The sequence below is a fragment of the Neophocaena asiaeorientalis genome, unplaced genomic scaffold (genome assembly GCF_003031525.2).
Source record: "Neophocaena asiaeorientalis asiaeorientalis breed wild unplaced genomic scaffold, Neophocaena_asiaeorientalis_V1.1 scaffold137, whole genome shotgun sequence".
NCBI classification, from domain to species: domain Eukaryota; kingdom Metazoa; phylum Chordata; class Mammalia; order Artiodactyla; family Phocoenidae; genus Neophocaena; species Neophocaena asiaeorientalis.
This window is the reverse complement of record NW_020171804.1, coordinates 541,296-563,631: the sequence shown is the minus strand read 5'-3', so window position 1 is coordinate 563,631 and position 22,336 is coordinate 541,296. Positions and strand designations below refer to the sequence as shown.

Sequence of the window (22,336 nt, the reverse complement as noted above, 5' to 3'; positions counted from 1 at the left end):
TCTCTCTGTCTCTTTGACTTATGTGTGCATTTCTTTTTCTTGCTGCACTGTGCGGCGTGTGGGGATCTTAGTTCCCCAAACAGGGATCGAACCCTCACCCTCGGCAGTAAAAGCATGGAGCCCTTAACCACTGGACCGCCAGGGAATTCCCTGCATTTTCTTTTTTAACAGCTTTTAACAAATGAATTTCATGGTATGGAAGCTTTATTGAGATGTAGTTTACATACCATGAAATTCACTTGTTTTAAGCGTACAATTCAGTGACTTTTTAGCAAATTCAGAGCAGTGCAGATATCACCACAATCTAATTTTAGAACATTTCCCTCACCCAGAAAGAACCTTGTGCCCATTTTTAGTAACTCCCTGTTTCCACCCAATAACTGCTTTTAAAATTGTGTAGTTAAAAATTGATTTAGACTTGTGGTTTCAACTGGAAATATTAAAGTTTATATATTGCATTTTTTTTCTTTTATTTTTGGCTGCATTGGGTCTTCGTCGCTGCACGCAGGTTTTCTCTAGTTGTGGCGAGCGGGGGCTACTCTTCGTTGTGGTGCATGGGCTTCTCATTGTGGTGGCTTCTCTTGTTGCGGAGCATGGGCTCTAGGCGCATGGGCTTCAGTAGTGTGGCACAAGGGCTCAGTAGTTGTGGCTCATGGGTTCTAGAGCGCAGGCTCAGTAGTTGTGTCGCACAGGCTTAGTTGCTCTGCGGCATGTGGGATCTTCTCGGACCAGGGATCCAACCCGTCTCCCCTGCATTGGCAGACGGATTCTTAACCACTGAGCCACCAGGGAAGTCCCTACATATTGCATTTTAACGTTTAAGAGAACTTTAGGTTCAACCTATTTAAAAGTTTATCAGAATTGTTTAATGCCCAGGGAGGTTTTTTCATTGTTAATTTGGACAATGCAGTACTTTAAAAGGAAACCAAATGTATTACATCTATAAATGCAGTTTAAATATTTGAAGATATATTAAAAGAGTTCAAATCTGCCATACCTATAAAGAGACAAATATTATGTGTAAGCTGAAGAACTGTGTTTTAAACTGTAGTTTAATAAATTAAATATCAGTTGTTAAAATATAACAAAATAACTCCTGAGTAGTCTTGCTACATAAGAAAAGATGCAGGGCTCCAATTCTTACGTCAGGGAACCCAGAGGACTTTACTCCTCACCCCGCCACCCCGTCCTCAGCTCCAGCCCTATCACTTCACAGCTTCACAGGTGCCACCACCTCCCTTCCCCTCCCGCATCCCCCCAAGTTCATGTTCAAGATCATCTGACTGCCGCAAAGACTGAGGAAGGGGGAGAAAAGGAAAAGGGCAGAAGGCTCGGGAGTGGTGCCATCACAGCCTTGTTTGCAAAGCTTTCCCAGGAGCCCCACCCAGCGGCTTTCACCCTTGGCAGCAGGAATCCAGGAAGATGAATATTTTGATCTGGGCACATTGCCACCCGAGCCACCCGGCTTCTGATAGTAAGGAGGAAGGCAAGATGGCTGCTTTGGGGAGACAGCAGGCAACATCCGAGGCAACAACTATTGCTGACCCAGCAGAAAAGGGATGGACTGGGAGGGACTGGGAGTTCTCAGCCCTTAGGAAACCTGCACATCAGGGCACAGAGAGAAACCCACCTCAGCCTGGCCTGGGGGTGGACCACCCCCGCAAACGTTGGATTTGATGGCAGGGCGGGACCGGGGTGGGGCTACATCTGCTTAGTGAAGCCCAGATCATTCCCGATCTCCCTGGATCACCCCAGATCACCGGAGGCTGGGAAAGGTGGTGTCTGGTGTTCTCACATAAGGTGGGGAATTTCCCTAACACAGAAAGGGGCACAGTAACCAAAAAAGGGGGAAATGAGGCCTAAGTTAGTTAATTCAAGATTCCAGAAAATATTGGGTGCCATTATTACGATCATTATTTAATTCTCATAGCAGTCCTTTGAAGTAGATACTATTATTTTGATTATTATTATTTTTTTTGGCGGCGCTGCATGGCACGGCATGCAGGAATCCTGACCAGGGATGGAACCCGTGCCCCCTGCAGTGGAAGCATGGAATCCTAACCACTGGACCACCAGGGAATTCCCTATTTCTCCTATTTTTCACAAGAGGAGACAGAAGCTCAGAGAAGTTGAGTAACTTCCTCAAGCTCACACAGCTGCGAAGAGGTAGAGCCAGATGTCCATTCTACCTGGTTTTGGGCCCTGTGCGCCTCACCACCATGCCACATCCTGAAATTAAAAAAAATTATGGTAAGATGTACGTAACATAAAGTTTACCATTTTCACTATTAAGTGTACCGTTCACAGGCATTAAGTACATTCCTATTATTGTTCAGCATCCCCACCGTCCACTCCAGAACTTTTTCATCTTCCCAAACTGAAACTCTGTCCCCACTGAACACTAACTCCCCATCTCCTGACACCCACCGTTCTTCTGCTGCTTGTCTCTATGAATTTGCTTGTTCTAGGAACTCCATGTGAGTGGAATCATACAATATTTGTCCTTTTGTGACTGGCTTATTTCACTTAGCATAATGTCCTCAAGGTCCATGCATGTTGTAGCATGTGTCAGAATTTCCTTCCTTTTAGTAGCTGAATAATATTCCATTGTTTATCCATCCTTCCATCAATGGACACTTGGGTTGCCTCCATCTTTTGGCTATCGTGACAAATGCTGCTATGAACATGGGTGAGTCCTTTCTTTCAATCTTTTTGTGTATATACTGTGAAGTGGAATTGCTGAATCAGACAATAATACTGTTTTAATTTTTTAAGGAACCGCCATACTGTTTTGTTTTGTTTTGTTTTTTTATTTTTTATTTTTTTGCCATACTGTTTTTTAAATTTATTTATTTATTTTTGGCTGCGTTGGGTCTTTGTTGCTGCGCGCGGGCTTTCTCTAGTTGCGGTGAGCGGAGGCTACTCTTCTTTGCGGTGCACGGGCTTCTCGTTGCGGTGGCTTCTCTTGTTGAGGAGCACGGGCTCTAGGCACACGGGCTCAGTAGTTGGGGCCCATGGGCTCTAGAGCGCAGGCTCAGTAGTTGTGTTACACGGGCTTAGTTGCTCCGCGACATGTGGGATGTTCCCGGACCAGGGCTCGAACCCGTGTCCCCTGCCTTGGCAGACGGATTCTTAACCACTGAGCCACCAGGGAAGCCTGCCATACTGTTTTTCACAGCAGCTGCACCATTTTACATTCATACCAGTTTCTCCACATCCTCACCAGCATGTTATATTTTCTGTTTGTTTGTTTTTATAGTAGCCATCCTAATGGGTGTGAGGCAGTACTTCATTGTGGTTTTGACTTGCATTTCCCTAAGGATTAGTGATGCTGAGCATCTTTTCTTGTGTTTTTGGCCACTTGTGTGTCTTCTTTGAACAGAGAAACATCTATTCAAGTTTGGCTTTTTGCTGTTGAGTTTTAGGAATACTTTACATATTCTTGATATTAACCCCTTAACATATATGTGATTTGCAACTATGTTCTCCCATTCTGTGGGTTGCCTTTTCATTCTGTTGATAGTGTCATGATTTTTTTTTTTTTTTGAGCGCCCAGGTTGTATCCATTGGCTGGATCTCAACTTTGGCTGTGTGATAACTCACACTCAGTTTTGACGTGTGTGTGGCTCTGACCACGAAGGGAAGGTCAACATTACTCACAAAGCTCAGTTCTCCAAATTCCTGGGGTGATTGCAGCAAAGTTCCTGTGGTGACCATCCTGACCTCCTCCTCTAATGCTGAAGGTGGAACTACAGCAGGTGAAGACAGAACCAGGAGGGGAAACTAGGCAGGGACCATTCAGTCCTCTGAAGAGCAGCTACGTCATGTATAGAGCCCATAGCAAAATGAAATGTGGGGCCCCTTATTCAAAAATGGTCAAGGATTCCAAGACAGGGATGGCAGAGCATTAAACCAAGCACAGGGCCCTTCTGAGCACGGAGCCCTGTGTGGCTGCATGGGTCGCTGGCCCTGCCACTGCCTTTGGTGGCAAACTGTCAATCCCTGGGAGCCCTAGACACAGGGGACTTTACACTCACCCCCTGGCTCTTTTCCAAGAGTCATCACCAAGTGCTCATGAGGAAGACGGGAGGCTGGTCCAGGAGATGGAGGAGACTCCCTGAGGCTCTGGGGGAGGAGCAGGGGTCCTGAGAGACCCTCCAAGGACAGGGGCTCTGCAGTAAGCACCTGGGAGTGACTGTCTGCCCTGGGGGATCATGAGTAAGACCTGGCCCGAGGGTCAGGCACATGGCGCTACTGGAGGCTGAGGGTGGACATGCCAGGCCCTACACTGTGTACCAGTGGGGGTGTGTCAGGAGAGCTGAGACCTCCTGAAGGACAGGCACATGGGGCCTCTGAGAGCAGGGGGATCAAGAGAAACACTACAGGTGTCCCCAGGCCACACCGACTGCCAGGCAATGGCCGTCGACCGCTGAGGAGGTGAAAGAGCAGAGTGAGACCACCTGCCAAGGTGCAGGGGCACAGGGCCTGCCGCAACAGACCCTCACACACTCAGATGCCAGCACTGCTAAAGGAAGGGATCCTGCTGTCTGTGGCGAGCCGAATCTAAAGCAGCAACAAAGTCCAGACTCAGCTCACCCACAGGCCAGATGGGCTGAGCCCAGCACCAACAGCCAGCACAGAAGGATGTGCCGTTTCCTGGGCATCCAACTCTTTACTTCAGCCTCTGCTATTCTTTACACATTGTGCTTGGTATTCAGTGACAAATCCTTCCTGCCTGACTGCCTTTGAACTGGGGCACTGGCTTTTTCCTGTCTTTGGACTGGAACTTACACCATTGGTTCTCCTGGGTCTCCAGCTTGCTGACTCACCCCACAGATCTTGGGGCTCGTCAGCCTCCATAATCAGGTGAGCTAATTCCTCATAAGAAGCAAACAAATATGTATATCTCCTATTGGTTCTGTTTCTCTGGAGAACTCTGACTAAATGTAGACACCAAAAACAAAAACAAACAAACCCCAAGATAATGTGACCCATCATCTAGAAAGGCAACAATCAATAGAACCAGACCCAGACATAGCCTGTGTTATAAGACAAGAGACTTTAACCATGGTAAATGTGTAATAGGATATACTGCAAAGGGTGGATGATGTCACGACAGGTGAGATTTTCAACAGAGAGATAGAAACAATAAAGAGGAGCCAGGGCTTCCCTGGTGGTGCAGTGGTTGAGAGTCCGCCTGCCGATGCAGGGGACACGGGTTTGTGCCCCGGTCCGGGAAGATCCCACATGCTGCCGAGCGGCTGGGCCCGTGAGCCATGGCCGCTGAGCCTGCACGTCCGGAGCCTGTGCTCCGCAACGGGAGAGGCCACAACAGTGAGAGGCCCGCGTACCGCAAAAAATAAAGAAATAAATATGTGGTTTTCCCATGCAAGGAAACCAGGGACCACTGGGAAAATGCCCGACCAAAGGTCAGAGGCAGGGAAAGGGCAAGGTGAGCCCCGAACAGCTTGGGCCAGAAAGCAAGAGTATTCACGTCCAAACGGGTCAAGGAGCCAGGGTACCACCTGTCAAACTCGGGTCAATTGAAGTATCAAAAAAAATGATGAGAGTAGTTACGACACATTGGACAGAAACAAATCCAAGTCCACAGTGATTCTAGATAACAAAAGTGTATGTATGGGGGGGGTCACTCTTCACAGAATTCCAGGCAATGCATATAGAAGGAAAGATCAAAGGAAAAAAATCACTTTGCAGTGCAATCATGGGCATCGTCGAGGACCCTCAATGGAGGCTAAAACCATGTTGAAATCACGCTGAATGTCCTTACTCTGCAGCCCACTTACAAATACAGTAGGGGAGAGGCCCCTTCACCAAGGGAGGCTGCTGGTTACCACTGAAAATAGCCAATGATGAGACAGCTGACCTTATAATGCAACGAGGCCGCTTGGGCAGGACTCCAGACTCTGAGTAGACACAGCAGATGTCTTCCTGGACTCCATGCACACGGAGGACTTCTGGCAGACCGTATAGGGGTCCTTCCTGCTTTCCACCTGTTTAGGCTGTTTGTTTCTTTTAAAGTCAGTAACAATAATTAAGAATTGTATTTACAAATAATATGTAAGGTACCAATTGTTTAACAGACTTTTTAAAAAGAAACTTTTTTAAGAACAGTTTTTAGGCTTATAGGGAAATTAAGGAGAAAGTACAGATATTTCCCATATATCCCCTGTTCCCCACCCCTGCCCCTGGCCAACCTCCCCCATTATCATCATCCCCCACCAGAGTGGTGCATTTGTTACAATCGATGAAACTACACTGACACATTATAGCCACCCAAACCCGCCGTTTACATTAGGGTTCTCTCAGTGTTGTATCGATGCATTCTGTAGGTTTTGACAAATGTATAATGGCATGTACCCACCATTACAGTATCACGCAGAGTATTTTCACTGCCCTAAAAATCCTCTGTGCTCCACCTGTTATCTTTCAGCCCCCAACTCCTGGCAACCACTGATCTTTTTACTGTCTCCATAGTTTTGCCTTTTCCAGAATGTCATATAGTTAGAATTATACAGTATGTATTCTTTTCAGATTGGCTTCTTTCACCTAGTACTATGCATTTAAGGTTCCTCTACGTCTTTTTAAATTTTTTTATTGAAGCATAATTGACGTGCAACCTAACAAAAGTTACTGGTGTACAACAGACAGCTCGTTTCTTTTTAGTGCTGAATAATATTCCATTGTCTGGTTGTACCACAGTTTATTTATCTCTTCACCTATTGAAGGGCATCTTGGTGGCTTCCAGATTTTGGCAATTATGAATAAAGCTGCTATAAACATCTGTGTGCAGGTTTTCGTGTGGACATAAATTTTCCACTCCTTTGTGTAAATACCAAGGAGCCCGGGGACTTCCTTGCAGTCCAGCGGTTAAGACTGCGTGCTTCCACTGCAGCAGGCAAGGGTTCGATCCCTGGTTGGGGAACGAAGATCCTGTGTGCCATGTGGCCAAAAAAATTAAAAAAAAAAAAAAACAGGGAGCCCAGCTGCTGGATTGTATGGTAAGAGTATGTTGAGTTTTATAAGAAACCACCAAACTGTCTTCCAAAGTGGATGGACCATTTTGCATTCGCACCAGCAATGAATGAGGGTTCCTGTCACTTTCGTGTTTTATTTTTTATCATGAGTGTGTATTTACTGTACAAAAGCAGTGTTTCCTGCTCATGTTGCAAGGAAGTCAAGCAGACGGTGACACTGTTGGCAGGTGACGGCTTCTCCACCGAGGCCTCTGCTGTCTTGGGCTCCTGCGGATAGGTTGGGGGAGAAAAGAGCAGACCGACACCAGCCGCCAGAAACCTCGGGCTCTGTGGTCCTGTGCGGGCTCAGTCAGGAGGAGTTTTGGCTATAGACAGAAAATACCACACAACGCTGGCTCCGGCCACATGGACCTGTTTTGACATCAGCAGGGTCGGTTCTCCAGTCCAGTTGGCGTTACCAGAGCTTGCGCCACCCCGCTCCACCTCGTGGTCAAATCCTGACCACCATCCACATCCAGCCACAGGAAGGAAGAGCAGTATGGAGAAGGTGGCCTCGTCGCAGTCAGCCAGTGTCCCAGCACCCAAAGGGGGCCACGAGGAGCTGCAGAGGAGCTGGGAGGGGAGCCGCTTCTGTGGGGGGGCGGGTAGGGGTCCAGCTAGAGAGCAGGGTCACTGTGCCCAGATCTAGCTCTGCCACCAGCCATCGAAGCAGATGGCCGAACTCTTCCTCAATCAAACCAGCAAATGCTCTTCTGGACACCTGCTGAGTGTCCTAGAGTGGTCCTGCAGGGCACATTCCCTAGCAGGGGACAGTCACAAGCTGAGTGGAGAAGATGCCGGCAGAAGCTCTGCGTGCTTGCGAGGCGCTTGGCGGTGGGCAGACGCGGCGGCCCTCGGGGAGAATGGGCCAGGCTGCATGTACCTCCGGAAGACAGCTTTGCATCCACCCCATTCGTTCCTGCCTTAATCTCTCTGACAAATGTTTTGGGCACCGGAATAATCCAGGACACAGGAGAGATCTGCTCCCTGCCCTCATGGAGTTCACTGTCTCATGGGGAAAACAAATTAAAAACTTATATGATCTCCTCTGACCAAGAATGTTTAACCACGCTCTAGACTTCCCTTGTAAGTGACAGGACACACAGGGGATAAAGGAGAAAGTGAACAATGCCAGGAGGGAACAACCAGGTGAATGTGGGACATTCTATAAGGTGACTTGACTGAACTGTTAAAAAAAAAAAAAAAATCAATGTAAGGGGGAAAAAAAGGCCAAAGACTGTTCTAGATTGAATGAGACTAATAACCAGTTGCAAAAGTGAACCTTGATGGAATCCCAGATTGCAAAAAAAAAGAAGTGATAAAAGGCATTTTAGGACAAATGGGACCTTTGAATATAATAGGTGAAGCTATGGAATTACCATTCGTTTTCTTAGGTGTGATAATGGTAACGTGTTTATAACAGAACATTCTTGTTTTTCCAAGATGTGTGCTGAAGTATTTAGAGATGAAGTGTGGGGACTTCCCTGGCAGTCCACTGGTTAGGACTCTGCGCTTCCACTGCAGGGGGCATGGGTTTGATCCCCGGTAGGGGAACTAAGATCCTGCATCCTGCATGGTGTGGCCAAAAAAAAAAAAAAAAAGTAGGGATGAAGTGTCTCTCTGCAACTTACTTTCTGAAGCTGGCAACAAAAAAAGCGAGTGTGTGCATTAAAAAAACACAGATATATGGAGGGAGTGAGAGGGAACAGTAAAGCAACAGGGCAAAATATTGACAGTTGGTTAATCCAAAGGTGGTGTGGATGTTCACTGTACTATGTTTTAACTTCACAAAGATAAACTATAATTGTCTGTAATTGATCAGCTACAATGGGGACCATGACAGCAACCCACAGGTGAGCCACGGCCAGAGCAAGAGGCTCCGACTCATTCTGGAAACAGAGAGCTCCCTGGGGAAGGGGCAGTTCAACCAAAGCCTGAGCTAGGGTAAGACACTGAGAAACCTGGAAATCTTCAGACGGGGTGGGGAGTGGGGAGGCAGAGGTGCTGGTCTCTGTGGCCGGGAAGCCTGGCTGGAGGAGGTGAGGCCAGGCTGGTCTGGCTTTGGGCTAAGGAATGTGGACCTCATCCTGGGGCACCTGGGGGCCACCTGCACCCCCTTCTGAAAACAGACCCCCTCTCTCAGGAAGTGCTCATGATCCCACTCTAGTCACGGGGGCCCCCCTAGCTGAGCCAACCAGAGCCAGACCGGAAAGCAAACAGACGGTCAGTGCCTTTCTGTGGTGAGTCAACTTGAGCCAGGCTTGGAAGCTCAGGTCTAGAGAACAAACCTTTCAGAAAGGGGAGGAATGCCATCCTGGGGTGTGCCTGCCCATGTCCAGCTGTCCCCGACACTGACCAGGTTCTTGGCCTTCCCCAATCAATAGCAATTGACCAGAGGCCAGACAAGAAATTCAGGCAAGGCTTTACTGGGGCCCCTGCTGCAGCAGGGGGGAGAGAGAACAAGGAACAGTTTCCCATGCCCGCTCCCCCAGGCGGGGCCAAGCTGGTTCCTTACATGGGGTGAGGGTAGGGGTGTGTCCAGGGGTCCAGCTTAGGTGGTTTGCCCACCCTTTTGGTGGTGCTGTGCGCAGGGGGCACGCACAGTACCCTGCTTTTGCTTCTGACACCGTTTTTGCTCCTGGCTCTTCAGAAGTGGCAGTTGGGTTTTTTTTTTTTTTGGTCTTTTTGTCCATAATTTGCCCCAAGATGGTCCCGAGTGGGTCATGGTCACTTGCAACCTGGGTCGTGGCTAACACCCCATGGAGAGGGTTTCAGCCGAGGAGCACCCTGGCCAGAAAGAGTTGGGTGTCGGAGGCTGGGGAGCAGTGTTAATCACTGCTAGTCATAACTAGGAACAACTTACAGTTAAATGAAAATAAAAACATGAGCTTTAAGGGTCAGTTAACCCAGGGGTGCAGACCTATGATTCACTTATATCAGGTTCAAGACCAGGCCAAATTCACCTCTGGTGATAGAGGCCAGAGCAGCAGTAGCTGAGGGGGTGGGGGGAACGGTGGAAACATCTGTCTTCACCTGGACAGCAGTTCCACAGGTGTATTGACCTTACAGAACTCAGTTCTGTATGTCAGCTTAAAAAAGTGGATCAGGCCAGTGGCCAATGACTCCCAACACAAAAGGTTAAACAGTAAGAAAAAGAAAAGAAAAAAGGCTTCAGCAGTCCCTGGGCCCATGAAACATTCCCTTGATCCTGTCTAGAGACTTCTCCCTCCAGCCATTGCCGTGATGTCCCTGCTTCTCTCGTAGAACCCGCGGCAGGCAGGATGAATGGTCTCAGGGGCCACCCAAGCTTGAAAGGTTGTTAAGGAGGACAGGGCTGCAGGGGGTAGAGCTAAGGGGGCAGGGGTGGCAGCCCCTTGCTGCAGGGAGAGGACACAGGCCACCGAGCCTGGAGCGAGAGAAGGCCAGGAACATGGCAGTGCTGCTGGCAGGGAGCTGCCGAGAAGAAACGCTCAGGAAGTATTCCCTCCTCTGCAGTGTTTACAAGAGTGGGATAAAGATTGGTATAAGCCTTTAAATGGTAGAATTCACCCATGAAGGCATCTGGTCCCAGACTTTTCTGTGTTGGGGGAGGTTTGATTATTGATTCAATCTCCTTACTTGTAGGTCTGTTCATATTTTCGGTTTCTTGCTGGGTCAGTTTTGGTAATTTGTATTTCTCGGAATTAGTCCATTTCATCTAAGTTATCTAATTTGTTGGTGCACGATTGTTCATAGTATTCTCTTATCCGTTTAACGTCATTTGTTTCTTTTCCTTTAGTCAATCTAGCTTAAAGCTTTCTTCATTCTGTTGCTTTTCAAAGAAACAACTTTTGCTTACGTTGATTCTCTATTGTCTTCCTATTCCCTCTGTTTAATAGTTATTTCCTTCTGCAAGCTCTGGATTTAGTTTCTTTTTTCTACTGCCTTCAGTCCTAGTTAGGTTAACTGAGTTCTTTTTTGCTACTTCTTTTTTTGTAGTATTCATTCATTCATTCAGCTGTGCTGGGTCTTAGTTGCGGCATGCAGACTCTTTACTTGGGCATGCGAACCCCCAGCCACAGCACGTGGGATCTAGCTCCCTGACCAGGGATCCAACCTTAGCCCCAGGCATGGGAGCATGGAGTCCTAGCCACTGGACCACCAGGGAAGTCCCTCTTTTTAAATATAGACGTTTACAGCTATAAATTTCCCTCTTTACCACTGCTTTCATTGTGTTTCAGATTTTGGTGTGTAGTGTTTTATCTTGTAATTTATTTGTGATTTCTCCTTTGACCCTCTGACTGTTGAAGTGTGTTCATTTACACACATTTGTGAGTTTTCGTTTCCCTTCTCTTATCTAGCTTCATTCCACTGTGGTCAGAGTAGGTACTTTGTATGATTTCAATCTTGGTAATTTATTGAGGCTTGTTTTGTGGCCTAACGTGTGGTCTCTCCTGGAGAACGTCCCACATACACTTAAAAATAACGTGTATTCTGCTGTTGCTGGGTGTTCTGTGTGTCTGTCAGGCCTAGTTAGCTTTTTAAGTTGCATATTTGGTACGTTCGTAAGGACATATAGCACGAAGCATAAGGTGAACACCCGTGAAACCACCACTCCCCTTGAGGGTCAGAACACCACTGCCACTGTCACTCTCCCCAGATGCACCCCTGTGCTGTCCCCACAGGGAGCACTGTGGCCACTGTGTTGACCGCCTTGCTTTCCTTCCTGTTGCACGTGTGCAGATCCCATGAAATGCAGACCTAGTGTTGCGCTTTATAAAAACGGCATCACACCACGTGAACTCCCCACACCTTGCTTTCATCCCTCACTGTTTGAGGTGGCCACGGTGACATCGGGGCTGAGGTGCCCCTCAGACCTTTCCCGACCTCTCTGTGGGTGTAGCCCGAGCAGCCCATCTCCTGATCTCTCCACTCTACCCAGCACATCACAGGCCAAGGGTGCACAGCTGCCCCACACAGTGGGACAGCGCTTCCAGCTGTGCCTAACATCCCCCAGAAAGGAGCCCCCCACCCCCTGGGGGTGGACTCTGCTGGGTCTGGGCTTCTGGGCAAACCCCGGGACCTGCCTCTTTGCTCCCTGCAGCACTGGGGGCGCCGTTCCTCCCTCAGCCTCTCTCCACTTCCGTTCCCTCAGCCAGAAAAGCCAGAAGCAAGGCTGCAGAGGGACAGGAAGGCCCACACCTGGGGTTCCAAGATGTCAGCAGGCAACGTGGAACCCGCCCACACCGGACGCTCCCCCCGGCGGCAGGTGTCCGGGGGCGCCCTCCCTCCTCCCCCATGGGACACATAAGCCTTTTCTGCTGGACAGGAAGGCCCTCAGGGAGGCTCAGGCAGCTAGCACACAGACGAAGGCACTTGGTCCGGCCCCTCCTGAGGCCTCTGGCCCCATAGCTGGCTCCCTGCCTGAGGCAAGCCCACACAGTGACGTGGTGGCAGATGCGTCTCCCAGCCCTGGTGACACTTCACCAAACAGCTCTCCTGCCAAAGCCAACTTGGGAAATTCCAGGGACAAGGAAATTTACCCGGGGTTGTGAACAGCTGGGCCTTGGCTTGGAGCAGGGAGCCCCGCCCAGGCGCAGGACGCAGGTGGAGCAGGAAGGAGGGACTCACCAGGTCCACCACGAGGGAGTCCTTTAATAGAGACGGGCGGACAGGGGACACAGCTCAGCCCTGCACCTGCAGTGCGGCGGCTCCTCCCCCACCTGGCGTGGCCCCAGGGTGGACACGGGAGAGGTGTGGTTTTAAAAAACACAGCGAGACCAATTCTTCACTTTCACAGAGAAGGGGAACTTGGGGGAGCCGAGTCCGAGTCCTGCCTCCAGCAGGAGGGAGCTTGCGGCCGCCCCCCCCCCCCGCCCCCATCTGCACACGGCCAGGGCAGGAGCCCCCGGCTGCACAGAGGCCCAGCCACCCTACATCTGTCAGCATTTCTACACTAGGTACACTGCTGTGCTGTAGAGGCCCCACCCCCAGCATCAGCCTGAAGCCTCGGGTGGGAGGAGGGACGCCCCCAGCCCCTGCCACAGGAGGCTGGGCGACACGGGGCCCCGGGACAGAGCAGCCCCGCTCCTCACCGGCCCAGGGCCAAGGGGTCATTGAAGTAAAAAGGTCAACGCTGGACAAGATGCAGGCCGGTGAGAGCAGGCAGGGGTCAGGGGGTCAGGGGCAGCAGGTGTGCATGAACCAGGCAGGGCTGGACAAGCATGGGTGGGGTGCGGACGGGGCAGGGACAAGGGCGGGGCTGGGGATCTCATCAAAAACAGTTCTGCAGCTGCAAACTGGGCCAGCGAGCACCACCGCCCAGGGGTCCCCTCCCAGCCAGTGCAGGGCCGCCTCCAGCCTCCAGGGCCAGGCGTCAGGGCGCATCCTGGCTCCAGGTGTACGTGTGGGGAGGGCCGCTGGTGTCGGGGGGGCCGGGCTGGAGAGAAGGGTGTGTGACATCTGCGGGCATGTCCCCGTCGGCCAGGTGGTCAACAGGATCAGTTGTTCTCGAAGAGAGAGAGCAGGTCGTCATTGCTGTTTGTGGGGAGGTCGGGTGGGCCCAGGTAGGACAGCAGCTCGTCAGGGTTAGTCAGTTCTGGGAGCAGCTGAGGACAAAGCAAACCCGCCAGCTTTGGGCCTGGGTCCCCAGCCAGGATGCGGCACACCCCTCTCCCCGACACAGGCTGGCACTGGAGCCCCTCAGCCTGCTCTGCGCAGGGGCTCTTCCAGCGAAAGACTGCTCTGTGACCAGGCATCATTTGTGACAAGCTGTTCAAGGACAACATGGGACACCCAGCACCGTGAGGGGTCCCTGACGTGAACAGGGCGAATGCAGAAGGTGGGATCCCACTCCCTGGGATTTTCTGCTTTGAGCTGTGCTTTCTACATTTTTTCACGTTGAACTTTGTATTCATTTATCATGGTCAAGGGACAGTCACCTGTCTTTTTTGCACTGATTCTGGCTCACATACCACCTGTGAGTCAGACAGGTCAAATCAGACCCTAAGGCCAGGGTCACCAGCTACAAGCCAAGTCTTCTCGGGGACTCTGCCCATGCCACAGTGGCACCCAGGTCCCCAGGGCCAGATGTCTGGACACAATCACCCACAGCTACTCTGGATACCTCACACTCGTCAACAAAAGCGCTGACGTCACCCGACCAGCTCTCCCTGCGTCTGGAAGTCACGGTGGTATCACTGTCCTCCCTTCTATGAAGCATGTGGACCCTGGGATGACAGATAAGCCACACCCCAGCCCCGGCTCCAAATGCTCCCCAGCACGGGGCCCAGTACTCACGTCCAGGCCCGGTTCCGGGGCCTCCCCTGCCCCAGACACGGGGGGCCCCATCATGCCTGTGGCAGCACTGAAGGCCAGCTCACCGATGGGACCCGAATTCACCGGGCCCAGGGGCTGCCGGGATGCCGGGGGAGGGTTTGGATGGTGCAGCTGGGGCCCTGAGGGGCCTCCAAGGTTGGCGGCGTGCAGCCCCGGAGGCCCAGGGTTATGGGCCGGGTCCAGGTGACCCGCTGGTGCCATCTGAAGGAGGAGAGAAGAACCTAGTAAAACGGCCCAGGGGCTCTCTGGGTGGACAGCTCGTCAGCCCCCCGCCTTGGCACTGACCTGGCCTGGGAGGCAGGGGGCAGATCTCTCCGGTGTCAGGAGGCTGCTGGGAATGTCGGATTGATAGGAGACAGGGGGGGGCCCCGGGGTGAACTCAGCAAGGGTCGGGGTGCTGGGCGTGGTGGGCGGGAAGGAGTCGGGGAACGTCCCGGGTCCCAGGAAGCTGGAACCTGAGAGAGGAGAGCCAGGGGGCTCATGCCGGTAGAGCACGGAAACAGGCCAGCCACAGCGTGGGCAGGACTCACTGAGCTCGCCCAGATAACGTCTGACTTTATGGAAGTTGCTACTCGGCAAAGGGCATTTCTTCTCATTGCTGCTAGGGGAACTGGCTGATGACACTGCCAGGAGGCTGCGAGGGGACAGGAATGGGACCCACCGCACCCAGACACTCCCGCACGCGTGGTCGGACGGGGCCGGTCCATGAAGTGTGCCGGCACAGACCTTCGTTCCAGACCACTGGGGAGGTGCGTGCAGCTGCAGCCGGAGGCCCTGCTGCCCATCCCCGCCGGCTCGGCCGAGGCTGCACCTATGCCACCAAGTCCCCAACCAGGCCCCCAGGCTCGCGGCCCTCGGAGTGACACGTCCACAGGCAGCAGACTGGTGGGAGAGGACGGATCATTTGCCCAGGGCCGTCTGTTTCTAGGGCAAGCCCCCTGTACTCACCCTGGCTGGGGTAATCACCGGCGGCTGGGGCTGAGGGGGGCTGGACGGGGGCGAAGGGCGCGGCCCCAGGGCCCAGGGCAGCGATCATCTCCATCACGCTGGGCATGAGCACGTGGGCGGGGCTCACGGTGCGGCAGCGCTTCAACGCCGGCCCGTCCGGCTCCTCCTTGACGTGCACGTCAGGCTTCACAGGCACTGGCTTCCAGCTGCACGTGGGGTCGATGGTGATCTCCTCGTAGTCAGAGCTGGGCGGGGACATGCACGGCTGGTCACCACCTGTCCTGCTGCCTCTCCTGGCCCTGGGCCATTTTTAGGCAGACCTCCCACTCAAATGCTCGTGGCCACCCAGCACGTTCCACGTGCTTGTGGGCTGCGGGCCTGGGTCGGATGTGGATTCCATCCACGGCCTGGAGTCGAGCCCGCTCCACGCTGGATCAGCATGGGGTGTCTCCCCACCTGTCCCAGGGCTGCCTGCCCTCTGCTGACCAAAGATGCTGGGGTTGCAGGAAAGGAGACTCACTTCTGAATGTAAATGAGGATGCCCAGCATGTACTGGTCCACCTCCAGGCCCTCCAGCAATGCCGTCTTGCTGTAGAAAACCAAGGGGACACACAGCTCAGAGGGCTGGCCCAACCTCTTCCCGGGCACAGGCCCTGTCATGTCTCAGCCCCCGGTGTGAGGTAACCCTGCGTGACGTCGCTGCCCTGAGCCACTTCATCCCTCCTAGCCTGTGCTGTGAGCCCCACACCTGGCTTGTGGAAGGAAACGCCCATTAACAGCCTCAGAGAAAGTGCCACCCGCCCCCAGAGCCGTGGGGACCGTCTCTGACACACTCACTTGCACACAGGGCACCTCCAGGTCCCTCGCTCACAGTTGAGCTGTAAATAGGACTCCAGGTCAAAGCACTGCAGAGAAAGGGCGAGACAGTTCCTCACACTGGGGCCGGGGCAACCCGGCCATGCTCTGTGGTTTCAGGAACTTGGGGCTTATTTACTGCCTGTGTGAGAAGGCTCGGCTCCCAGGCTTTTACCACGGCATCATCCTAACAGACGTAAGAGACGGGACAGCCTACGCAGCCCTCCCTGGGAATGACGTGTGGCCAAAGCAAGAACTGGGCAGCTGTGCCCAGTCAGGGAATGACTTCCAGGATGTGGTGTGGAGGAAAAACATGATGCAGAGCGATGTTTACCGTTTATGTCACCAAAAGGTGGGCGGGGGGTGGGTGGTGGAGGGTGTGTGTGTACGTACTTGTCTGCACGCAGAGCGTTTCTGCTCCTGGGGGCAGGGCGGGGAGAGGACAGCGCCCTGCATCCAGGGTGCCGTTTAAAATCGGAGCCCCGAGAACGCAGTAAAACGGCTGTTACGCTTAGAATAATGTTAGAAGAAACAAAAGCCCAGTCTGAGGGGAGAAGACAGGGGAGCCAGGCCACCTGCCCACTGGCCGGCCTGTCCTGTCACCTGCCAGCCGAGGTGCTCAGAGGCCACTCCCGCTGAACACAGTTAAAGGGCAACGGAAGTTCTGGCAAAGCTCTGCAGTGGCCACCTACCTGAATGTGGCGACAGTCATGGCCTCGGGCAGGGAGCTGGATCCTGCGGAAGGTGATGGGGCACTTGAGAGACACCTTGATGGCCGTCTGCTCCACCCCGTCCTCTCCGTTGGGCCCAGGGGTGCCAGGGATGGTGCCGCTGCTGAAGTTCCGCTTTACTGACATCGACAGGGGAAAGGAGGACGTGGGTGAGGGCCGCCAAGCGGGACCCGGCCACTGCTGGCTCAGCACCTCCGAGGGGCGTTCCAGGGCTGACTGCTGCTCTCTGCACGCAGCCCCCACCCCCACCCCAGAGAAGGCGGCCTTGTCTGTCATGGGGCCGGCTGCCTGGGGCCAAGGAAAGCAAGGGCCACTCACTCTTGGTGATGCAGTGCTCGGCAGGTAGGAGGCGCTTCTTGAGGAGACCCTGCAGCACCGAGCGGACGGACGGCCGGTGCACCAGCTGCAGCACGAAGAGGTGGGACTGCAACAGGAGGACCCGGTCAGCGGGACGTGGCCCGGGGAGGCGCAGCGCAGGCCCGTTCTCTTGTTGCTAACGCACAGGCAGGCCACCTGCTGCCCCTCCCCGGGGAGCCCAGGGGACCAGGCCCACACCTATCTGGAAAGCTCACTGTGTGTCTGCACCAACCACGGCCTCTCTGTCGGAACACAATTATCTGAGAGGCTCCTGAATGTGCCCTGCCTACAGCATCCACCTTTATCCACGCTGGTCCAAGTGAAAACATCCCAGAACCGCATCGGGGCTGCCCGCCTCTGCCCCCTCCCACCCGGGCTGATCAGTGCTGTGCAGCTAAGTGCATCCTGCCTCTTCTAGTCCTGGATCCGGAGCCTGCTGGAACCTGAACGACTCCTTAACAAAGACTCAGGGTCAGCTGGGACTCAGGGCCCTGTGAGCTTCCTCCAGGGAAGAGGCAGGCCCAGCTAGTTTCCCTTACATAATTAACATGAGCATCAAATTTAGTCACCGAACCTAACCCGAAAGCAGCAAGGGCATTTTTATGAGATCCTTTACTTACAAGGCCCAGGATGGTTAGGAGGAGAGCCAGTGCCTTTTTCTCTAGCCATGACGCCCCCAACCCAGCCCCGCGGAGGGCACTCACGCAGCAGCAGGCCGTGACGGTGATCTGGATGGTGTTGCGGCCCGGCTGGCACACGTGCTTCAGGTAGAGGGGCTTGTGGGAGGTCTTGTTGTCGCCGCGCTCGATGGTGAGCGGGGTGGCGTTGACGCTGACCTGCACCGAGGCCGGCCAGTTGGTGTTCATCTGCCGGTCCTCGTGGTGGTAGCACTTGAACTGCAGCTCCAGGTCCGGCCTGCACGGGAAGGATGGATGCTGAGAGTGAGGGGGCGGTGCGAGGGGCTGCAAGCTGGGGGCAGGCGCCCACTCACCTCAGCATCAGGGTCTTGTAGACGGAGTCACGGAGCTGGAAAGCGTGATTGCTCACGGCCAGGTTGTGCTGCAGGCGGAAGGGCTCCAGGACCACCCCGTCCCGCACGGGGAAAGTCAGCCGCAGCTCGTCACAGGGGCCGCTGCCTGGAAGCAGGCCATGCCGGTGTGAACAGGCCACCTACAGGATGGCCACCAGGCCGAGCGGCCTGCCCCCGCCCCATCGCGGGGGCCGTGGCCCCTCCTCCCCTTCCATGGGGCTGGGGCTTGGGCAGCATCTCTCCTGGGACCCTGGGCTCGGCCTCCACCTCCAACGGGAACAGATCTTGGTGTCCCGCCATTCTGTCCTGCTCCAGTAGGAGCCCCGAGAAGATCCCTGAATCATGACTGGAGAATATGCCCCACCAACCCAAAAAGATGGCGCCTCTGGTGCTTTCAGAGGGGGTAGGAGGCAGAAGAGGTACGAACGGGCCACCTGCTGTCACCCTAGTGCTCAAGCTAGGGTTTTAGGACCCCCAACTGCTGCTGCAGTGGTCTCCCGGAAAGCAGGTCTTAACCAGAAGTGGGCTTCAGGGGGCCCCTGAAACCATACACAAAACTGTGCACATGGCTATTTTTCTACAGAGAAGATGGATGCTTCAAATGGATTTGCAAAGAGATCCATTAATAGAAAATGCAGGTGAAGGCCCCCCACCGCCCCCGCCAAGGTCCCTGCAGGACTCTCTGGAGCCCTGCCCATCTGTCCTGAGAGCAGACCTCACTCACCGGGTGGTGACGGGTGCAAGCTGCTCACGCTGGGCTTGAGGTCAGGCAGGAAGGGCGACTTGACCTCCTGGCTGGTGGACATGTAGGGGATGCTGCTGCCGGGGGTCATGGGCGGCGTGGGGCTCCCTGGCAGTGGGGAGCTGGGGTAGCCGGGGATGGAACGGGCGGGCTGTGGGGTTGAGCAAACAGTCAAGGTGGAGTGGTGTAGGGGTAGAGTTTGTTCTTGGAGCACCCAATGGGAACGGTCAGACCAGGAACGGGCAGGGAGTCCACGCTTCCTCCTGCCTGGGCGCCCTCTCTCCGGGCACCCACCCCATGAGCCTCCCGCCCGCCTGCCCGCCTGCCCCGCCGCCCATACCCCACTCAGGCTGGGCTGGCTGTAGCTGACGCTCCCCCCGTTGAAGCTGGCACCCTGCCCGCTGAACTGCTCTGCGGGCTGCAGGAGAGAAAACCGCGTGTGCCTGGGACTGCCGCCTGCCCCTGAGCGCTCACAGGGTCCTGGACTTGACCCTAGGAGAGGGCTGGGGACAGGGGGGCCCACCACACACACGGGTGTTGGCTTCTTTCTTCTTTATACACTTTTCGTGTCTTCTAAATAATCTACAGGGAGCACGTGCTGATTTCATAATTTTAAGAATGACCACTACAGAAAAAGAGCTGACCTCACGCATCAGAGAGGTTTACGATGAAGCCACAGAGAGGCTGAAAGGACACAGGTACACACACCTCCTCTCCGCCCTCCAGCGGCACTCTTATCGCTCGGGCCCCTCCCCTCACGAGCTCCTGGCCCCTCTGGCCTGTCCCCTTGCTGGGCTTCTCTGCAGCAAGCAGAGGGGATGGGGACACTGTCCCTAAAGGACACGCTGGTGGCGTGGGTGCCTGCCTGCTGCTCCATACACTGAATCTCACAGAGGGGCCTTTCGTACCTGGACTCCCCTCCTGGGAGCTGCCCTACGCTGATCAGGGCCCCCGGGAAGCTTCTGGTTGCTCGGCCACCCAAGCACACGCGAGCCCACTCGCCAGCCCCGGCTGCCTCAAGGTCCGCCTGTGTCCCACAGGGCTTGGCGTGGGCCAGCAGGGGCTGCAGAGGCCCGGGAGAAGCGGCCCTACCTTGTAGTGCAGTCCCGCGGGGCTGGGGGTGGACAGGGACTGGCCCGCGCCCTGCTGCAGGGGCAGCCTGTGCCCAGGGTAGGAGGACGGGGCGGGGGGCTGCCCGGGGCCAGGCGCGTACTGGGTGGCGGCGGGTGTGTACTGGCCTCCTGGCAGGTACTGCTGCCCGGGATACACCTGAAGGAGGAAAGAGGCAAAATGGCCAGGAGAAGAGGTGCTGGGGAAGCCCGTTCCCGGGGAGGGAGGGCGGTACCCGCCCTGTCAGGCACAGCCGACTCTCCCTCCACACAACGGCTCTGAGGGCGCTTGGGGTGGGGGGCCTGACCACTCACCTCACTGGAGTAGGCTCTCTTGACGCCCTGTCGGGGCAGGGGCTGGGCCTGGGGGGGCCCAGGGTACCCGTGCTGGGGCAGGCGCTGCCCCGCATATAGGGGCGCCAGGCCCGCTGCTCGGGTGGGGTTCATGCCCATGGGGCTCATGCCGGAGGGGCCCATCAGCCCTCCCACGCTGGCAGGGTTCATGCTGCTGGGGACACTGGGCCCCCGGGGACCACCGTGCTGCAGGAACTGGCTGTTAAAAGACTGTCCGGCCCCCATCTGGGAAGAGAAGAGAGGAACCATCCAGGCCTTACCCACCGCTGTGGGTGCCAGCCTTGTGCCCACCCCCTGCAGGCAGGCTCCCCCTCGCCCCCCCTGGCCTGGGTCCTCTCCCCTCAGCTCCCCACTCCTTTCCCGCCTCATCTTTATTGGCCCCAGCACACAGCGTGCGTGTCCCCAGGGCCTCAATCCTGGCTGCCTGACAAGACCCTGCCTTCTGCACCAACGCACACGGGCCGCACAGGAGGAGCTGCGGGGCCTCACCGCTCCGTACTGGCTCAGCTCCTGGCTCTGCTTCTCCTGGAGGGCGGCCACGGTGGCCGTGGCTGTGGCCATGGCCGTGGCGGCAGCAGCAGCCACGGCAGCAGCCGCCGCTGCTTGAGTGAAGTCAGTGGAGGGCCGTGTGGCGTGTGAGGGAAGGCCCAGGCCCCCCGGCCCCCCCGGGCCGCCCGCATACCTGTAACAGACAGACGGCTCAGCTCAGAGGTGCTCCCCTGCCATCTCCCGGGGGGTACACAGCACCCGAGGGGAGCCCCATTCTTTCCCACACACCCCCCTCGTTAGTGTGGGAGCCAGCAGGAGCCGCAGAGACGCAACGTTCAACCCATCAGTGTCACACAGCTCCCAGGCGCCCAGCAAGTTAGCAGTGTCGCCCCCAGAGGGCTCCTAGCACGCCTGCCAGGGGAGGGGTCCTGCTTACCCAGCGGTGAAGCCGGGGCCCCCGGGGTAGCCCCCGCGGCCATACACCCCTTGCTGCACGTAGCCCTTGTTGGCACCACCCTCACCAAACGCCTGCTGTCCCAGGCACTGCGGGGAGTTCAGGGCAGAGCTGCCACCTGCCATGCCGGGCATCATGGAGCTGCCGGGGGGGCTCCCTGCGGGGCCCATAGGGTTCCCCAAAACCTACAAGGAAGGAAGAATCACCAAAGGACACCATCCAAACAACCTGCTTCATGCCGTGGTTCTAAAGTGCTGGAAAGGAGAGGCTGGGCAGGTGAGGGGGTGGAGGTGGGGGCAGAGGGGAGGGTGGCCCAGTGGAGGGGCAGCTGCTCAGAGGTGGGGTGTGGAGGCCAGGTGAAGACAGGAGGAGGAGATCCCACGCCACGTGTGGAAGAACTGGTCTCTGAGGACGTGGGAGACTCAGGAAGCCCTGGCTCCACTTCTCCGAGATCTGAGGGGGGCTCTGGCGCCCCTCGGGACGGGGCCCAGGTGTGGGCTCACCTGGCTCTGTGCCGCGTTGCCGACTCCCCACACGGTTGTGACCACGGACAGCGATCCTGCTGGCTGAGTGGCACTCTGTTGCCAAGGCACCGCCTCATAAGCGAATGGACCATCACTACAAGGAGAGGGGCAGGTGGGGAGGCTCGGTCAGGAGGCCGCAGGTGCCTAGAACCCCGCCTGGGAAGAAGCGAAGGCTGGGAGCAGAGGGGTCCCGCTCTACCACCCACCCGTGTCCTGGGGCCCGAGCGGGGAGGGCAGCAGGAAACCCCACTCACCCGTGTGGCGCGGGGGGCAGGGCGGGTTTCATGGGGTTCATGGGGTTCATTGGCTTGGGAGCAGCCTAAAGGCCAGGTCTGTGGGTGGCAGGAAGCAGCCCTCACTGGTGCTTACGTGGGACTCAGATGCTCTGGCTG

At 55.3% G+C, this 22,336-nt stretch overlaps 1 protein-coding gene across 5 annotated transcripts; it reads right to left on the bottom strand.

Moving 5' to 3' along the window:
- Window positions 1-12,648: 12,648 nt before the first annotated feature.
- On the bottom strand, window positions 12,649-22,336 carry ZMIZ2 (zinc finger MIZ-type containing 2). 5 transcript variants are annotated; one of them, XM_024745912.1, is made up of 18 exons: window positions 22,199-22,336; window positions 21,924-22,038; window positions 21,403-21,605; window positions 20,934-21,159; window positions 20,439-20,702; window positions 20,107-20,283; window positions 19,355-19,432; window positions 18,997-19,165; window positions 18,234-18,378; window positions 17,947-18,157; window positions 17,204-17,309; window positions 16,847-17,004; window positions 16,137-16,204; window positions 15,820-15,888; window positions 15,300-15,544; window positions 14,637-14,806; window positions 14,313-14,552; window positions 12,649-13,621 (listed from the first exon to the last, which is right to left on the bottom strand). In XM_024745912.1, exons 1-18 carry the CDS (start codon window positions 22,246-22,248, stop codon window positions 13,514-13,516), a joined length of 2,802 nt encoding a protein of 933 aa, XP_024601680.1. In that variant the 5' UTR covers window positions 22,249-22,336; the 3' UTR covers window positions 12,649-13,513. The 5 variants fall into 5 exon arrangements, with proteins under 5 accessions (XP_024601680.1, XP_024601827.1, XP_024601892.1 ...); XM_024746059.1 differs by having other exon boundaries at window positions 20,967-21,159; XM_024746124.1 differs by lacking the exon at window positions 19,355-19,432.